Raw genomic sequence first — 18,443 nt, 5'->3', positions numbered from 1 at the left:
AAGGGGAGGAGCTACTCCATCAAATGCATTCGTGCTTGATCACGGGCATGGACATAGAGTGGAGGGGTGCCCATGCCCTTTATCTAAAATGTTCCATGTACCCCTTCTCCCAACCCACAGCTGGAGAATCCCCCCCACCCCCACATCCTCCCTAACAGCTACAATCCTTACTCCTCGATTCCTGGACTCTGGGGTTGCTCTTCCACACCTTTCTGTGTGGATCACTTCCCCATGACAGATCCAATTCCAGTTTAAGGCCTGCTGGTGTCTTTGGGACTGCCAGAGTTGACAGAAGATACTACAGGCCATTTTCTTTTACAAAGAAGAGACAGCAAGAGTTTCCCTCCAGGAGACAAGACCACCCACATCAGCAATGGACGATTCTACCCTAGATGTGGCAAAAGGCTTTTGTTAATCCTCACTGCTTAGTGTTTATGCCTTAATTGTGCCCCCTCACATTGCAATATGGTGGCTTCTTGATAAACTCCATCCACTCTTTACTTTCAGGCCATGCTGCTAGCCTCAGAACACACACATGTAGGAACATAGGAATTAGGAGCAGGAGTATGTAATTCAGCCCTTCAAGCCTGCTCCACCATTCAAACATGATTTTATCCTGGTCTCAACTCCACTCCCTGCCTGCTCCACATCATCCTGTATGCCGCTTTTCATCAGGAACATATCTATTTCTTTCTTGAATCTGTTGATTGATTCTGCCTCCACTGCGCTTTAGGGCAATGAGTTACACAGATTCACAACTCTCAAAGAGAAAGAGTTTCACCTCATCTCAGTTTTGAACCTATCTCCTCTCACTCTATCTGTATGAGCTCTTGTTCAAAACTGTCCCACACAGGGGGCGGGGAAACATCTGTTCAATATCCACCTTCTCAATCCCCTTTAGCATTTTATATCCCTCAATCAGATCACCCCCTCATTCTTCTGAACTCCAGTGAGTATAAGGCCAGGCTATTCAGCCGTTCCTCATATGATAGCCCTTTATCCCTGGAATCAATGTGGTGAACCTCCTCTGAACTGTCTCCAGTGCCACCACACCCTTGTTCAAGGAAGGAAACCAAAACTGGTCACAATACTCCACATGTGGTCTCCCCAACACCTTGTATAATTGTAACAACACTTCCTTGCTTTTATAATCCAGTCCTTCTGCAATAAATGCCAGGATTCCATTTGCCTTCCTCATTATATGCTACACCTGCATACCCACTTTTAGTGAGTCATGCCCAAGGACACCCAGATCCCTCTGCACTGACATGCTTTGAATCTGCTTCCCATTTATACAATAATTTGCCTTTTTGTTTTGCTGGCCAAAATGGAAAACCTTGCAAAAATAGTAGTTTATTTTGTGATACTAATTTTTCAGTCAATCGTACATCATATTCAGAATACAGGACACTTAACTCCTTGTTTAGAAGCTTCAGTAATATTTAGATTATTTCTAATAAATTTTTTTTTTCAGATCTGTGTCGCTTTAGCTCACCCTTATAATGGTGAAGTTATTCCAAAGAACATGGATGTTTGTGTGAGGACAAAGACAGACCACGTGGTGGGTACAGCTTGGCTACGTTTGTGCTCTGCGGGAGGACCATAGGGCATGCCATTCAGTCCTTCACACTGTTTAAATAAATACTGCTTCAGTTTTCTTAATCTGCCTTGTTTTCCTAGGCCATGAGTGCCCTCAAAAAAATCTGCACACCTGACACTTGAAAACTCAAATTGCCTGAGCATCCACAGTCTTTTTGGGAAGGATTCGGATTTCCTCCAAGCCTGTGTGAGCAGATCACTAAATTAATATGGTGCAGAAGGAGGCCATTCAGCCCACTGTGCCTACAATGACTCAATCATTTAATGTTCTCTATTTCCTACTGCCAATCTCCCAGAGCTCTGTGTACGATTACTGCCCAGAAACATCCAATGGCCAAACGTTTCCAAGGTGTTGAATTACATGGCGTTTGTGGTGGTGTTATCCACGGTGGAAGGCAGCATTAGAATTTCCAGCCAGTACGTGGGTTCCTTGGCTCCGTCCCAGCGTCAGCCAATTTTCTTTGGAGCTTAGGATGATGGGAATGAGAGAGCCACCTGCCTGCATTGTGGTGGGTAGGCAGTTACATCAGACAATAGTCTGAGCTCCTAAGATGCTGCTTGGCCTGCTGTGTTCATCCAGCTTCACACTTTGTTATCTTATAATAGTCTGTTATGGTCTACTATCAGAGGCCAAGTGGAATTTTCCTGGCACGCTGGGGGTGGGAGGTAGGAGTTGGATTGAGAGGTGGTCTTGGGGACCCAGTACTGCAGGTAGGCCTCCAGCTTCTCCCTACCTGTAACTTGCCACATGCTTATCTCGGGATAGACTGTTCTTGTTGATGATCCCTCTGTATCTAACTCATTCAACATTAAACCCTTAATCATTTTACGTCCCCATCTTCTTAATCCAAGGGAATACAAGAAGAGTCTATGGAATTGGTCCTCAAAATTTAACCCTCCAAACCCCAATTTATATTATAGTGAGCCTATGCTTCATCTTTGGGGTCAATCGTGTTCTTTAGCTACAGAGGCTATATGGCTACTGTACATAATGTGAAGCAACAAGCTGGATATGAACACAAATGTAACAGCTAGAAGAATAAGATTGCCATTCAGTTGGAATTGAAGTAGAAGTTGTTGGAAACACACAGTGGGCCCATTAGCTATTATTTCTTATTTTGAGAAAAATAAGAAACTAAAGGATATAAAAGCCCTTTTTATAGAACTGAACATGACCAGTCAAAAGTGAGTATGCTGAATCCAATCAAGATGAGTTCTTGGGTGTCGGCATCTGCAGGTGTGGTATCCCGATAAATTATGCCCTAGCAATCTTGGACTATAAATGCTGAAAATTGTGTCTGAACGTGTGCCATCCTTACTGTGCGAATTGACCAGCAATGTGTGGCGAGGGTATGATGACCCAAGACTTGCGAATTGCCACAATTTTGCATGTTACTTTTGAGAAAACACCACTTTGTTCTCAAGGGTTTCATGAAATGACAGCATTTATCTGTTACTTCCCAATTAACCTCACTACAGAACTGCAGCTCTCATAATTCATTGCATAGTCACCTTTTTATTGGCATGATAATTATTAATGATCGCCAAGCCACTTCTCTCCATAAGTGGACAAATTCTAGGTGCAGAGTTTCATCCTTTGCTATAGTTAGGATTTTTAAAAAAAAGGTCAAGTACAAAATTTTAAGTACTTTCCCATCCATTTTCTGATGTGTCTCTTTGTTCCCTTTTCAAATTCAGTCTTCCTGACTTTATTTCTCTTTCTGCACTTGATTTGACATCGATTTCACCCAATCTAATTCACCTTCAACCTCAGTCTTCAGTTTTTCAATCCTTTTCTCATTGATTCAGGAGACACTCTGTCATCCACTGAGATTGCAGAAGCTCTGTGGCCCTTGCTGTGTCCTTCCAGGCACTAACACTGGGGAGAAAGTTTTAGCTGAAAACTATTCAATTAACTGGGCTGCAGTGAGATGGGCCACCCCTGAGCATTCTGGCTAAAGTTGCAAAAATCAATGTAACCTGAAGTTTAAATTTGAACCATGAGTTATGCTTTTAATTACAGCAATACTTGTGTAATGTTTTAATTAGATTAAAAATCTGTTCTTTAGTGGTCAGATCACCATTGATGGATGGTGCTATTCAGATTCAATTAATGGCAATGCTCTTTGAAAATGTATCAGTTTGATGTTTAACTTTAAATCTTGGCAACATGTTTTAAACTGGAGTTCAAAAATAGAAAATTGATGTCAATTAGTTAGGGATGTCAAATAGAATAAAATAACCTTGGAATACAACTAATAAAATGGGAGAGAAGGGAAATAGAACAATAAAAGAGAAAAAGGACACCACTAGGTAGGAAGAGTTTCATTCATTGATTTTAAAATAAATTACCAACATACAAAATTGACAGACAGAAGATGAACAACTGCTTGATGAAGGTGGTCAAACATAGTGCTGGCTCAGGCACATCCTTCTTCCCACATCACCACATCCAACCCTGGAATCTCCCGGATTGGCAAAAAGTAACCTCGACAAAATTCTCAGTTTGTAAGTGTAAACAGTTCTCAGGTGTGTTGCTGTGAACTTGCTGAGACAGTTGAAATCAGTGCGGGAGGTCAGTTGGACTGAGGATTTTTTTACGAAGACACACTCATGAATGTGTGCCTCGCTGGTGGAGGTGGAAAAGGTGCTGTTTGGGCTTCACCATAAACTCACCAATCCCAGCTCCCAATCCCAATTGCTGTAGCCACAAAGGAAAAACACTCTGGAATTAAGGAGATAATTCCACATATCAGATACAAAATAAATAACTTACATCATGGTCTGATCTCCCACTTTATAAAACTCAAGAATAGTATTAAAAAGTTGACAATTTAATTAACTTAGCCTGACAATATATGATTAGTAGAATTTAGTACAAAATGCAGACTGCAATGGACCTTTTTTAAATTCTGGAAGTTAAAGAAACCTGTATTTTGCAATGTGTTGTAACTGTTGGTATACAAGAATGTTCATAATTAAGCAATTTGTCCGTTTTATAGTTTATTTTGATGGTTTTCTCTAACTATGTTGTGAATTATGATTACGGGTTTTATTTGTGTCATCATTGAAATTTGGCACCTGCCACCATAATAATCTTTAATCACCCTATTGTCTGTCTGTCTGACTACCTCCGAAATGAAGTGACCTTGCTTGCAATCAGGAACAACTGGGGACATACAGAAAAGCCATCATTAACTTCACCTCTGGTAGTATGTTCTCAGGCCTTGCAAGTCTTTGGGAACAGATAAATCATCAGATATTCAGAATGTCCTGCACACTTATAGTTTAAAATCAAGTCTCCAAATGTGTTAAATTTGAACAGGCACTAAAGACCCTACCAACCACTGAGAGGTAGCAACTTCTACCCACACAGCATCCAGAGCTAGCAAAAACAGTTTTCTCTACACATCCTCAAGTACACACTGTCAGCACGCCCAGTGCTACAGACTCAGGAGGTGGCCCAGGGCACCTGCAATGGCCCAAGCAATGCCTGCCTCTTCATAGGATACACGGAACAGTCTTCCTTCCACTATTACACTGGCGCTATCCCCCATTCTTCCTCTGCTACTTTGATAACTGTATCGGTGCTACCTTGTACTCCCACAAGGATCTTGAACAATTTACTAACACCTTTCACCCTAACCTCAAATTCACCTGGACCATTTCTGATACCTCTGTCTCCTTCCTGGTCCTCTCTGTCTCCATCTCTGGTGACGCCTCAAAACTAATATCTGTTTCAAGCCCACTGACTCCCACAGCTACCTAGGCTACACCTCCTCTCACCCATCTTCCTACAAAAATGCAATCCCCTACTCCCAATTCCTCTGCCTCCGCCACATCTGCTCCCAAGATGGGGCGTTCCACTCTTGAACATCCCAGATTTTATCATATTTCAAGGACAGTAACATACCACTCCCCCCACCTTCCAGTGATCGAGAGTGGCATCCACCACATCTCTTGCATTTCCTGCACCTCTGCCCTCACACCCACTCCCCGCAACAAAAACAAAGACAGAATCTCCCTTGTCCTCACATATCACCACACTAACCTCCGCATCCAACGTATCATTATCTGCCACTTCTGCCACCTGCAATCCGACCCCACAACCAAAGATATATTTCTGTCCCCACCGCTATCTGCCTTCTGTGGGGACTGCTCTCTCCACAACTCCCTTGTCCTTTCCACCTCCCCAACTGTCCCACCATCCCCCCGCACCTTTTCAAGAAACCAAGGAGGTACTATAACTGCCCCTACACCTCCCCAGTCACCTCCATCCAAGGCACAAAACAAACCTTCCATCTGAGACAGGGGTTCACCTGCACATCCATCAACATGGTCTACTTTATCCACTGCTCCCAATGTGGCCTCCTCTGCATCAGAGAGACCAAGCGGAGACTCAGAAACTGTTTTGTAGATCATCTGGGCTCTTTAGGCGACAAATGACAACATCTGCCAGTCACCAACCATTTTAACTCCCCCTCCCACTGTGTGGGTGAAACGTCCATTCTGGGCCTCCTCCAGTGTCACAATGACACCACCTGCAAACTGGAGGAGCAGCACCTCATATTGCGCCTTGGGACCCTATAGCTCGATTTCCTAAACATGGAATTCACCGATTTATAAAATCTCCCTGCCCCCGGCCTCATCCCATGTCCAACCTTCCCTCTCATGCCTGCCGCCTTGACCTGACCCAACCCGTTCATCTTCTCTCCCACCTATCTGCCTAACCCACCCCACTGACCAATCCCCACCACTACATTCCTGCACTCCATTCCCCAACCTCACCCCTCCTCTCTATTTATTTCTGAGCTCCCTTCCCCCTCCCCTATTTCTGAAGAAGGCCCTGACCTGAAACGCCAACTTTCCTGCTCCACTGATGCTGCCTGGTTTGCTGTGCTCTTCCAGCTCCGCACTGTGTTATCTCTATCCAACCACTTAATTATTTTGCAAACCTTTATTAGCTCACCTTTACTTCAATGCTGCTCTAAAAGTTAAAAAAATGTCCTTGAGCATAACCTTAAGCCAAAAATCACTCTTGCAACTTTTCCAAGGCCAGAGCATTTCCTATCACATGAAGAACAAAACCAGGCTTAATACTCTGGCAATTTAATCAACGAATTGCACTTTATTTAGTTAAACCCGAGCCTGAAAATTCTTGGTCGTGCCATCAGGAGTTTAATTATAAATGTATGTATAACATTCATCTGTCTGAGCAAGGTGTCTCTTGTATTATATCTCATCATCAGTATTTCAGTATACCTTTAAGAGACATGCTCATGATATCACAGATAACACAGTGTGGAGCTGGAGGAGCACAGCAGGCCAGGCAGCATCAGTAGAGCAGGAAAGTTGACATTACGGATCAGGAGCCTTATTCTGAAGAAGTGTCCTGACATGAAACATCAGCTTTCCTGCTCTGCTAATGCTGCCTGGCCTGCTGTGCTCTTCCAGCTCTACACTCTGTTATCTCTGACTACAGCATCAGCAGGTCTTACTGTCTCCTCATGATATCCTTCCTGAATCATAACATGTGACTTGAGCTTACAGACTCCAGCTGGTTGCAGGATAGCTTGAAGCATGATGTGTTATGGTTACTATATGCACCTGAATAGCTGCATCCCATCAGAGACACTTGTGTGTCTGTCAATGTGATAATTTAAACATTTGTTCAGTCATTCAAGTCACCTTAACCGGAGCTAGTTTATTATGCCATGAGACACAATTTAAGTATTGCTGCATTAGGTAAAGGTACTCTGCCAGAGGCAAGGCCCATATCAATATTCATTTTAGTTAAACACATTGATGGTCATGTTAGAATGGCAAACAGCAGAATAGGAATGTGTGAAACTTCCATTAATTTCTAAACCGTGATATACAGTGTATATTGAAAGGAACTCATTTTCTTGCAGCTGTATTAGCAGTTTGACTGAAATCAACATTAGAATGCATGTGTTTAAAAATAAACTAAACTTTCTGGCTGGCTTTGATAAAGCTGCTGGACGTTGAAAGCCAAACACAGTGTTCTTCTTTGTTAGAGTTACTTCTGAACTGCATGCCAATTGTGATTTGCATTTTATACTTTATGAAAGTACTGAAATTTTTAATATCTTGTATCACAGGCAACATTTGAGGCAGAAGCAACAGTGAGAATCAACAAAAGAGATACCATAAAGTTCCACGGACAATATCAGAATAAATCCACAGATACGGATTGCTGGCATGTGGTGCATTTTGATGCAGACCACAGTCTTCAGGTACATTGAGATCCTGTATTACAATTGCTCTGGCCTGTTAAATCACTTAGCTTGTTATTCAGGATTTTATGAAAATATCTGTTGTTTATCTAAGCCCAGATTCTTTATTGCTGGTTTCTCTTTGATGTATAGATACGAGTTCCTCACACTGTAACCCTGGATGGGGAGTTGTTCACAATGCAGAACAAGAATGAGATTTTCAACTATGGAGCAAATTGCAAATTTACCATCAATAAGCTGGATACATCACAGGTTAGAAACAAAACATTGGTAGCATTGTTAAGGTTTGTACAATGCTTAGCATCATCTACATCCTTGAGTACTGAAGCAGTCCATATTTTTGTACGCAAACTATCAGTTTGACCTGTTAAATGCCAAGTAATATTTGAGCTACACAAGTGCCAAGCATTAACCATCTCCTCAATGTTCAGTGGCTTTTATATCGCTGAACCCACCCTACCAACATCTTAGGGGTGCCATTAAGCAGAAATCGAATTGGGCTAAGCATTGTAAACACTGTGGCTACAAGAGCAGATCAGAGGCTGGGGATTCTGTGGTGAGTATCTCCCCCTCTGACTCCTTAAAACACATCCACCATCTACAAGACACAAGTCAGAAGTGTGTGGAATGTTCTCCATTTTCCTGGTTACATGCAACTTCAGCAACACTCAAGAAGCTTAACACCATCCAAGAAATAATAGCCTGCTTTTCACTTCCTCCAACACTGATGGACAGTGTCAATAGTGTGTACCGTTTGCAGGATACATCACAACAGCTCATCAAGGTTCCTCTGACATCACCTTCCAAAACCACGACCTGTACCACTAAGCAGATACATGGGAACACCACCACTTGCAAGTTCCCTACCAAGTCACACACCATCCCACCTTGGAAATATATTAGCATTTCTTCAGTGCTGGATCAAAATCAGGAAGGCTATCCCTAGTGGCACTGTTAGTGTACTCAAATCTGGTGAAATAATTAAAAAGTAGGTAACTATTAGTAGAATTGTGCAGGGCATTTGTTAGAGTGCACCCTGTGTGTTCAGTTTTAGTTTCCTTATTGAGAGAGAAATACGTTTGTATATGAAACAGTTCAAATAAGGTTTACTTGTCTGATCTCTTGAGTGAATGGTTGCCTCAGGCCATGAATGTCGAATGTTGAGCTATTAGAGTTTGGAAAAATGGGAGATAATCTTACTGGACTATTTAATGTTCTGTGCATCCTCAACAAGGTTGGCGCTGGTAGGACATTTCCCGTTGTTGTGGCCGGGTGGATTATTGATAGAGCAACAATGCATAGTTTGAAAATAAGGGGTGAGGTAGAATTTTGTAGAGAAAACAGTGGAGACTGGACCATTGAAAATATTCAAGGTGGAGTTTGACAGATAGTTGATTGACAATGAAGTTAAAGGTTGCAAAGGTATAGATAGCTAATGGAGATGACGCTCAATCACATCAACTGAACTGAGCATACTGAATGTCAGAGCAGGTATGAAGGGCCAAGTGGACTACCCTTGCCCTTATTTTGCATGGCCTTAAATGTACTGGTAAGAATGTGCAAATTAAAATAGTCTGTGTTGTCATGTCTAGCTCACAAAATATGCTTTGTTCCTTGAAGATTATTATGGACTAGTTGCTTACACTGTTCACCTCGGGGATATAGTTCTATACTGTGTGAATGGAAGAGATTGGGAGCTCTACTCTGCTTTAGAGAGTTGGCAGGATCAAGGGTTCATGCTATGAATCATAGACACTGTCAGACCCTACAGAAGGTCTGCAGGGCTCCTCCTTTACGTGATCTAATACATTCGTACTCCTGTAGCTTACTAGTTACATATTTCAGAAATAAACCTTTATTGCACATTGTAGTGCAATGAATATTGCTGACCGGTTCCTGTGTCTGCCAAAAATCTCGTACTTAAACAGCACAGAAGTAGGTTTGTTTGAAAACACAAGCTTTCAGAACTCATCTCCTTCCCCAGATGCAGTGTGTGAGAGAAAGAATAAGACACAGAATTTATAAGCAGAAAGGTAACAACCTAAAACCTTTCTGTTTTCTATTTGCAGGTGCACAGAGCACCTAAATTATAACATTTGTATGAAAAGGATGGAAGCTGAGCCACAGTTTTGTTTTGTTATCAAGACAATGAATTTTAATTTAGCCAAGTAATTTAAACCAGGCCCTTAGATACCAATAACTATTAAATTTAAATCTGATGGTTTTGACAACATAAGACCAATCCTACTGTAAGAATTTGATGTGCCATCAAGGGTATAAAAGAAGGGGACAGTTGCAAAATTGGCAGAGAACCAATTACTATCTGATAAGAGATTAGCTCTCTCAGCTCTTAGAGAAAGCATCATCTAATTAATAAGGGTTCCACGGCACTGTTATCTAATATTCCAGACAGAGGAATTTACAGAGTGAACATTCTCGACAGAAGATCAGCAGAGAAGGCACAGAACGTTTCCAGAAGGTGTAACCTGGCAGTTATTTCGATAGACTAAGTTCTAATTTTTTTCTTATTTAGTTTATATAAGTGGGACTTCATTTATTGGAACAGCATACCATAAGAATCTTGTTTTATTCTGAAATAGTTGGTAGTTAGAGGGGAATTGTTTGGTTTGTTAATAATCCAGTGAATTTGTTTACTGTTAGCATTAGATGAATAAATTGTTACTTGTTGATTGTAGAGTCAGTGTCAGGAGTTTGTTTCATTTAATCACTCCTTTAAAACAGTTTGGAGGTGAGAGGCAGGTTATTACCACTTTTTACACTTCATTTAATGGATTAAAGGACCAGGAGAGCCCCTCTGAGTGTTTAGTTTTAATTATCAGAGGGGAGTAGATCTCTACTTTATAACAACTCCAATAAGAAGCTATTGTAGTGCAGTGGTAGCGTCCTTACTGCTAGGCCTGGAGGTCTGGGTTCAAGTCCCACTTGTTCCAGAGATATGTCATAACCTATTGCAGGTTGATTAAAAATACCTATAATGTGATTTTGCCAGTAGGACATACATGATACTGGTCTTAAGCAATCATTTTGTCTGTTTTTACCTTCTCAGTGAGGAAATACTGGAAATTGATTTACCATCTGTCCTTGATGGTGTCAGAATCTGAGCATGCTTTGTGAAATTACTTTTTCTTTATGTATTTGATCATGGATGTGAGTGTCATTGGCAAGGTGAGCATTAAATTCCCAGTCTTAATTACTCTGGGGAAGATGGGCTGAACTGCCTTCTTATACAGTCCATGATGGGTACCGCAGAGTTGTTAGGGAGGGTCTTCTACAATTTTAAGAGGAATGGTAATATATTTCCAAGTCAGGATGGTGTGCAGCTTGCAGGGGGACATGCAGTGATGTTGTGACCATATATCTGCTGCCCTTGTCCTTCTAGATGGTAATGGTTGTGGGTTTGAAAGGTGCTGGTCTAAGAATCCTTAGTGGAATTCTGCAGTGCATCTTATGGAATGTCCACAGTGCTGCCACTATGCTTCTGTCTGGTGTGGACAGACTTCTTTTCATCACTCTCTGGATGTGGACATTGTTGGCCTGCCAGGAATTATTGTCCATCCCTGAATGTTGAAGGTGGTGGATGGAGTGCCAATGAAGTAGGCTGTTTCATCCTGAATGATGTTGAGCTCCTGAGTCTTGTTGCACTCATCCAAATAAATGGAGGATATTTCACCAGCCTCCTGTCCTGATCCTTGGTAATGGCAGTCAGGCTTCAAGGACTTGTGTTGAGTAACTTAACTCCTAGCTTCTGATGTTAATACTGTTTCTAGCCCCAGTTTAACCTATGACATGTGGCTTGTGGCTTTGTTAAAATATTGAAAGCACCATCCTCCAACACATTTGTACACTCTACCATGACATTGTCAAGACTAGTTAGTTGTACGCTCAGATTACCATTTTTTCAATGGCTTTAGCTTCTCCAACAGAATATAAAATACGGACTTAAATTGTAAACAACTGGTCTGATTAATCATCGAGGTTAGTTCATTGTTGGAATTACAATTATTAGAATAACATAAAAATGGCTTAATTATAAAGACTCTGTAATCAGCTTTGAAATAATTATTAAAATAAGCTATTGAAAATCTCTTAAAGTAGTGCTGATTTTCTCCGATCTTCTTTTGTACCCATCTAGTTTTCGATTCAGGTGAATGGCTCCTCAAATCAGTTGAGAGTTTATTCCCAGTTCAGCCATCCATACCAGTCAACAATACCGTACACTTTCCAGGTTTGTGATTCTCTACTGCCTGTAACGAACATCTTGCCTAATTAAGGGAGAACACTGGAGTGTGAAAGTGTGTTGGGGAGGATTGCAAGCCTGGTAGAACCCATTCTGATCAACCTTTTATTTACCTCAAAGACTGAAAAATTCAGGAGGTTCGTGTGACACAATGGTAGTGGTCCCGCTTTTGAGCCAGGAGACCCTTGTTTAAATCCTACCTGCCACAGAGTGTGTTCTGAACGAGTTGATTCAAAGTAATTTAAATCAGCTTCTTTTTAAATGGCAGCAGGTTGTGGCATAGTTGTATTCTCATTGGACGAGCAACCCAGTAAACCCAGGCTAATGCTCTAGGGTAAGGGTTCAAATCCTCTCACAGCTGGTAGTGAACTTTGCAGCAATTATATTCTGAATTTTAATTAAAGGCTAGCCTAATGGCATCCAGGTAACCATTGTTGTAAAGACCCATCTGATTGACAAATGTCCCTTAGGGAAGAAAATCTATCTCGCATGGACTACATGCGGCTCCAGACTGACAGCAGTGTGGTTGACTGTTAATTGTCCTCTGAGATGGTGCTGGCAAACCAGTCCATTGAAATGGCAACTGGCGATAGGCAATGAATGGATGAAAGTAAATCCAGGGTGCAGTGGCAGTGTCCCTACCGACTCTCTGCATTTCAGAAAAGTTCCCAGGGACTTTTATATTAATGTGCAGGAGCATAGAGCCATAGAATCATGCAGCGTGGAAACTGACTGTTCGGTCCAACCAATCCATGTTCCCAAACTAAACTAGTTCCACTTGCCTGCATTTGACCCATATCCCTCCAAACCTTTCCTGTTCATGTACTTATCCAAATGTCTTTTAAACATCGTAACTCCGCTTGTCATTAATCATTAATTTGTGAAAAAATAGATGTTTGACATAATTGAGCAGAATATTATGCCGATTGTCTCATAAGTGAGCTTTACAACTATCAGTATAGAATGAATTTATTCCTTTAGTTTGATCTGTTGAACTAATTTTAGTTTGATTTAATTATTTTCTGTAACTAAAGACCTATGCAACAGGGAAGAATTATGGAGAAAGCAACTATAATGGTACATTCTACCTGCACTCTAATGGCAAAGATCTTGTGGTAACGGAGTTTGATGTCGTGAATGAAAGGAAAAAGAATGTCAGAATTCTGGGTATTAGAGCTGTCTTACACCAGAGCTTTCTGACTGGGCCAGAGAACAGCCAATTGCAAATAACTGCAAAATCATACCATTCAAGGTAAAGGACACATCACATGTGCTACTGTCATGAAACTTCAATGCACTTTGCATTGTTCTCATTTGAAGATGTCCAACTGGAAGCTGGATCACTGTGTAAAGAGGTTCTCTTGAAGAGACAGTAACAGCAGTGATTAAGAATGTAGGAGCCAATGTTTAGGAAACATGATCACTGTGTGTAACTTGTCCTCAGGGAAATTTCCAATGCAGATTTTGAATTTGCAGCTTTGTCAAGTTTTCTAACACGTAATTTGCCAGTTGGATATTGCTTAGGAACACAGTGTGCCAACTCTAACAAGTGTAACTGAATAACATTTCAAAGAAGATTAACTTGGCTCAAAGCCAAGGGTCAAAAGCAGAGGCAACATGTCTTTAGAGTTGTAGTTGCCAATGAAAACTGTTTACTATTTAATATGGAGCCAATAATTTCTATGCTTATTGCTCGTGGTCCTTGATTTCTGCAGTTACATTTTTAAAAATACAAAACAAGTGTTAAATGTTCCAGCTTTATAATGTTGTTTAACTGACTAGCGCATTATTGTCACCTGGCTTTAGATGTTTGGTGGTTTCCAGTCTGCAGTTCGATGGGAAAGCTTTTGCATTAGACATGATGGGACTAAAAGAGCACCAAGGTGGCCTGATGTTATCAATGTCTGGTACTGTCCAACATAATATGAACGCTGGGCAGTTAATTCCACAATACCTGCATGTCGATGCAACATTAAAACAGCAAATCAATACCAACGAAGGTAAGTTCTCAGCAATTATTTGGCCTTGCACATACACTGCTAACTCACCCACCTTTGCCAGATATCCTAATCCATGCTAAGATAAAATAAAGCAATGTGTATCGATGAACTTACCATTAAAATAAAAACTTGTCAAATTAAAATGTACTACATGTAGCTCCTTTCATTCCTTATAAAAACAAATATTAGAGTTCCGAGGTCTGCTTCAGACAGTCTGTAAACAGTTGGGGCTGTCAATCAAGCTGAGAGTTGTAATAATAAAAGGTTGGTGAGTCAGTCATACGTGGCTAATCCTGTGATTATAGCCCTTAGCCTTATAACAACAAAGTGAAAAAGCAAACGCTGATTTTATATTTAAACACTGCAGGCATTTTTAAATTCATTTATTTAAAGGGAAGGCATTTTAAATGCCTTGAAAGCTCATTTTTCAACTCACTTTGACGGCAATTTTTAATCAATATTTTCACTAATGAGCTTACTAGGTTCAAAGAGTTTATGCATTTCTTGCACACATTCATACCTACTTTTAACATTCCCAAACAGCATCTGTCTCCAATTGAAAGTGTCATGGGCCATGATCCAAAGTGATACCTTAATTCTCCAAAATGGTACCCCACTCTCCAAAGACTGTAGCAACTGTAGAACGTCTCCTCTGAGATCTAACTTATGCTACTTCCGTTTTGGGCGGCCCACCAGTGAACATTGGTTCAGTCTGAAGCAGCTACGTTTGAACATGTGCCCTTAACACCATTAGGCACAAATGTGTGATTTGGAACCCGTCCCCATTCCACACCACCCGCTACAAAAGTAGTAGGTGCTATCTCCCAGGGGTAGAGTCTGAAAGTTTGGGCCTCAACCCCTGTTTCCCTAATGATGGAGAGGTTCTCCATCAATATGAAAATTCAAGTTTTTGTGTCGGACTATTTCAGAACTGGGATACCAATCAGATACAACAGCCATTACTTGCATTATTTACCTCTACACCATAATAATACTATCCAACTTACCGCATTTACCCTACAGCCTTATCCTTCATTTTGCCGCCTCTAGCTTTTTTTAAAAAAATAGTCTGTCTCTGTTCTGCTTTGTGTGAAGTGCCAGTAGCCTGAGTTGCTCATGCCCATTACTCTCCTCATTTCCCATAGAACTGCTCCACATCGCTCACTGTCTCTCAAGACCCAACTTTCGCATTAAGTTTTCAGACACTTCCTCTAGCTTTAACATCGTGGCTCGGTGCCTTTCCTTTACTCCTTTGCTTTCCATATTAAAGATGGTACATGATGGCCAGTTGTTGTTGGAATAAATATCCTGAATGTGAAGTTTTTTGGTAGTTTGTCATATGGCTGAGTTTCGTTCTGACATTTTCCTTGATAAAGCAAGTGTTTGTAAAAATGAATGCCCAATGGAAGAGTGGGCCTACTGAATAGTAAAGATTAGGTTTTTTTTGGAAAATTTGCAGAGAAGAGGGCTGAGAGGAGATTTGCTAGGGGGTTTTCAAACTCATGAATGGGCTTGGTAGAGTAGATGAGGAGAAGCTGTTCCCATTTGTAAAAGAAGCAAGGATGGTGTGCAAATGGAGCAAGGGTGAAGTGAGAGAAACCTTTTTCACACAGTGAGTAGTTGGGAAAGGGAATGCACTACCTGGAAATGTGGTGGTGGCAAGTTTAATTGAGGCATTCAAGAGGCCATTGGATGGTTGTTTGGACGGTAATTGTGGGCATGGATATGAGAAAAAGGCAGGAGATTGGCGCTAGGGGGATAGAACCAGTGTAGACACAATAGGTTGAATGGCCTCTGCCGGCACTGCAACAGTACTGTATTCTGAATTAAATGAAAATATTTGCATTTAAGATCAGGATATTTTCCTGTACAATATTCCATTAAACCAACACCCTTCCATTGTGATTATTTCATCCATAATCTGGACTGAAATGTATTCAGTTTTAGAATTTAATGTTCTTAAAAAATAGCCTCCTTGAACAGTGACAAAATGTGAATTTAATCCAAGTGAAGAGGCTTTACACTGCACTCATCAGTGAGGCATTCCCAGAAGTTTGCCTGTTGAGGAAAGCATACCAGAGCAATAAAAATGGCAATACCTTTAACATTATGGAATATCCCAAGGTGATTGACAGGACGATCAGAAAACAGAGAATGACACAGAGCCATATTAAAGGGCTTGGATGACCAAAAACCTAGTCAAATGGGTAGGGTTTAAGAAGCAACTTAAAGGAGGAAAAAGACATGGAGAGGTGTAAGGAGAAAATTCTAGAGCTCAAAGCCTAAATACCAATGGTATTCATCAATGGTGTAGTAAACTATAATTTGGAAAGTGCAAGAGGCCAGAATTGGAGGGGCTCAGATATCTCAAAGGATTATTGGGTTGAAGGAGATTACACAACTAGGGAACATAATTAATGATAATGGGTCACTTCCAAGGATTATTGGTGATTCCTCAATAACATTTTTTTTAAAAGTTAGATTCAAAAAGAACGCGTATATGCGTTAGGGCTGGATTTTCCATACAGTAGGCAGCTTGAATCGGTATCATTCCTAATTTCTCTTTCTGCCTTGGTTTAAAAGGTTCATGAAATCATGCAATGTTCATTCCAAAAGGAGACAACTAGATGGAGTCCTATCCCCCTGACACCAGAAATCGAGTGTAGGTGGCCATGGGACATGAGGAAGTCAAAAGCAAGCTGGTTAGTCACTCACCTAGTGCCCACCATGAACAGGCTTCAGAGGTCATGTGGAGGTGGAAAAATAACACAGCCATCACTCATACAAACTCTGTCAAACAGAGGTTCAAAGGAATAGGTTCAAAAGTCTTCTGAAGTAGTTAATCTGTTATTAAAAGAACTCTAAGTTCTGTTCAAACACCACTTCAAAAAAAAAGACAGAGGCTTTAATAGCTCCTTTTAAAAATGATTGAGCTACAAAGTCAGAAACCTTTGCTGAGATCATTGTAACATTTGAAACTCAGCCAAGCATACATAATGTCATTATAATAACCTTGGGGAATTGCCAACAAAGAACTCTATTGAAAAGCATAACCAGATACCACATTTTTTTTCCTGATGAGCCGCAGATGGCCTGTCAATCAAAGCAGAGATAATGTGACCTCTGTGATAGCTGCAGCTTATTATTTTAATAGTTTAAGGAACAGGGCACGTGAGGAAAGAAACTGCAGATCATGGTATGTATGTCTCTGAGGCATTGACAATGAGGACCTGCACACACCTTATCTGTCCTTTCATGTGTACATGTTTTCTCCACCAATTTGACTCCCACCCTGTGGGATGAGACCCATCAGTTCAAACTCGGCTCTGAGTTCCAAGATTCTACCAAATTTAGGCTTCCCTCCTCACACCCACAGCCCCTTCTCCCTGCATCACAAAAACATTGAGTGCTAGAGATGGAGTTGAGATTAACCTGGATGCAGAGCACACCACTGTTTTTAATCACGTGTGGAATTCCCCTGAATTCTGAGAAACCTGGCCCCTCTTCTTGAACTTAGTGGCTTGCACATTTGTATTAGAGCACATTCCAAGATGTCATGCAAAATGTTCTGCTTTGCTGTGATAACCTTGCCACAATCCAAATGTTTGAAGGTATTTCATTCCTCCTACTTTGCTGCAAGTTGGTTTGTAATCCGTTTCTGTTGTTCTCACTTTTGACTCAGGTAACCTGAATATTGAAATTGATGACGTCCTGTACAGGCTACAGTTTCAAAATAACAACACTTTTGGTGACAGTTCTGCCAATGACTTGATTGTCACCTTCATGCAAAATGGCAGTCTAACCTTCCCAGCAATGGCTGAGTTTCAAGGTCACTTAGAGCTGGGTGAAGAATCGAGAGTGGGACAGGCCTGTTGGCAGACCAATGATAAGTCGATATGCTTCCAGCTTTTACAGCTCACCAAAGCAAACCAGACCAAGGTCACTGGGAAAGTGAGCCACAACCTAGAAGAATTGATCACCACAGGTAGGTGCCTTCGGTGGTAAATGACAGGCATCCATTTTTGTTCTTGCATTTCTTTACCTAACTCTGTGTTCGCCGACTTTTTAAGCCCAGTTTCTAAAATATGAAAGAAAACGTCACCATCAGAAGTATTCAGCTACCGCTCGTGGTGATAGTTATATGGCTCTCAGGTGGTGATATGAATGACCTGTTAATCCGAATGCAGTACACCTAAGCTCAGAGAAGATAGTGGCGTGTCATTGAGTTGTAATCCAAGCTAAGCTAATGCTGTGGTGGAAGTTCTACCAGAGAATCTGGTAGAATTAAATAATTAACTAAAACCAGAATTGAAAACTAATTCAGTAATG

At 41.1% G+C, this 18,443-nt stretch overlaps 1 protein-coding gene and 1 long non-coding RNA gene across 5 annotated transcripts in view; one reads left to right on the top strand and one right to left on the bottom strand.

Moving 5' to 3' along the window:
- Positions 1 to 18,443, bottom strand: part of LOC132210893 (uncharacterized) — a 297,035-nt gene that overhangs the window by 121,908 nt on the left and 156,684 nt on the right. The gene's annotated exons all lie outside the window — the stretch shown is intronic.
- LOC125462404 (uncharacterized) overlaps positions 1 to 18,443 on the top strand; it is a 347,507-nt gene that overhangs the window by 201,049 nt on the left and 128,015 nt on the right. The window contains exons 33-39 of the mRNA XM_059653886.1: positions 1,475 to 1,561; positions 7,722 to 7,856; positions 7,989 to 8,108; positions 12,010 to 12,102; positions 13,149 to 13,366; positions 13,921 to 14,114; positions 17,797 to 18,099. Of these exons, the coding sequence (XP_059509869.1) occupies positions 1,475 to 1,561; positions 7,722 to 7,856; positions 7,989 to 8,108; positions 12,010 to 12,102; positions 13,149 to 13,366; positions 13,921 to 14,114; positions 17,797 to 18,099 (1,150 nt within the window). The remainder of the gene's footprint in view (positions 1 to 1,474; positions 1,562 to 7,721; positions 7,857 to 7,988; positions 8,109 to 12,009; positions 12,103 to 13,148; positions 13,367 to 13,920; positions 14,115 to 17,796; positions 18,100 to 18,443) is intronic.

Source organism: Stegostoma tigrinum, chromosome 23, assembly GCF_030684315.1.
Source record: "Stegostoma tigrinum isolate sSteTig4 chromosome 23, sSteTig4.hap1, whole genome shotgun sequence".
NCBI classification, from domain to species: Eukaryota; Metazoa; Chordata; class Chondrichthyes; order Orectolobiformes; family Stegostomatidae; genus Stegostoma; species Stegostoma tigrinum.
Note: the sequence above shows the minus strand (reverse complement) of the source record. Positions and strands in the feature narration are given on the sequence as shown.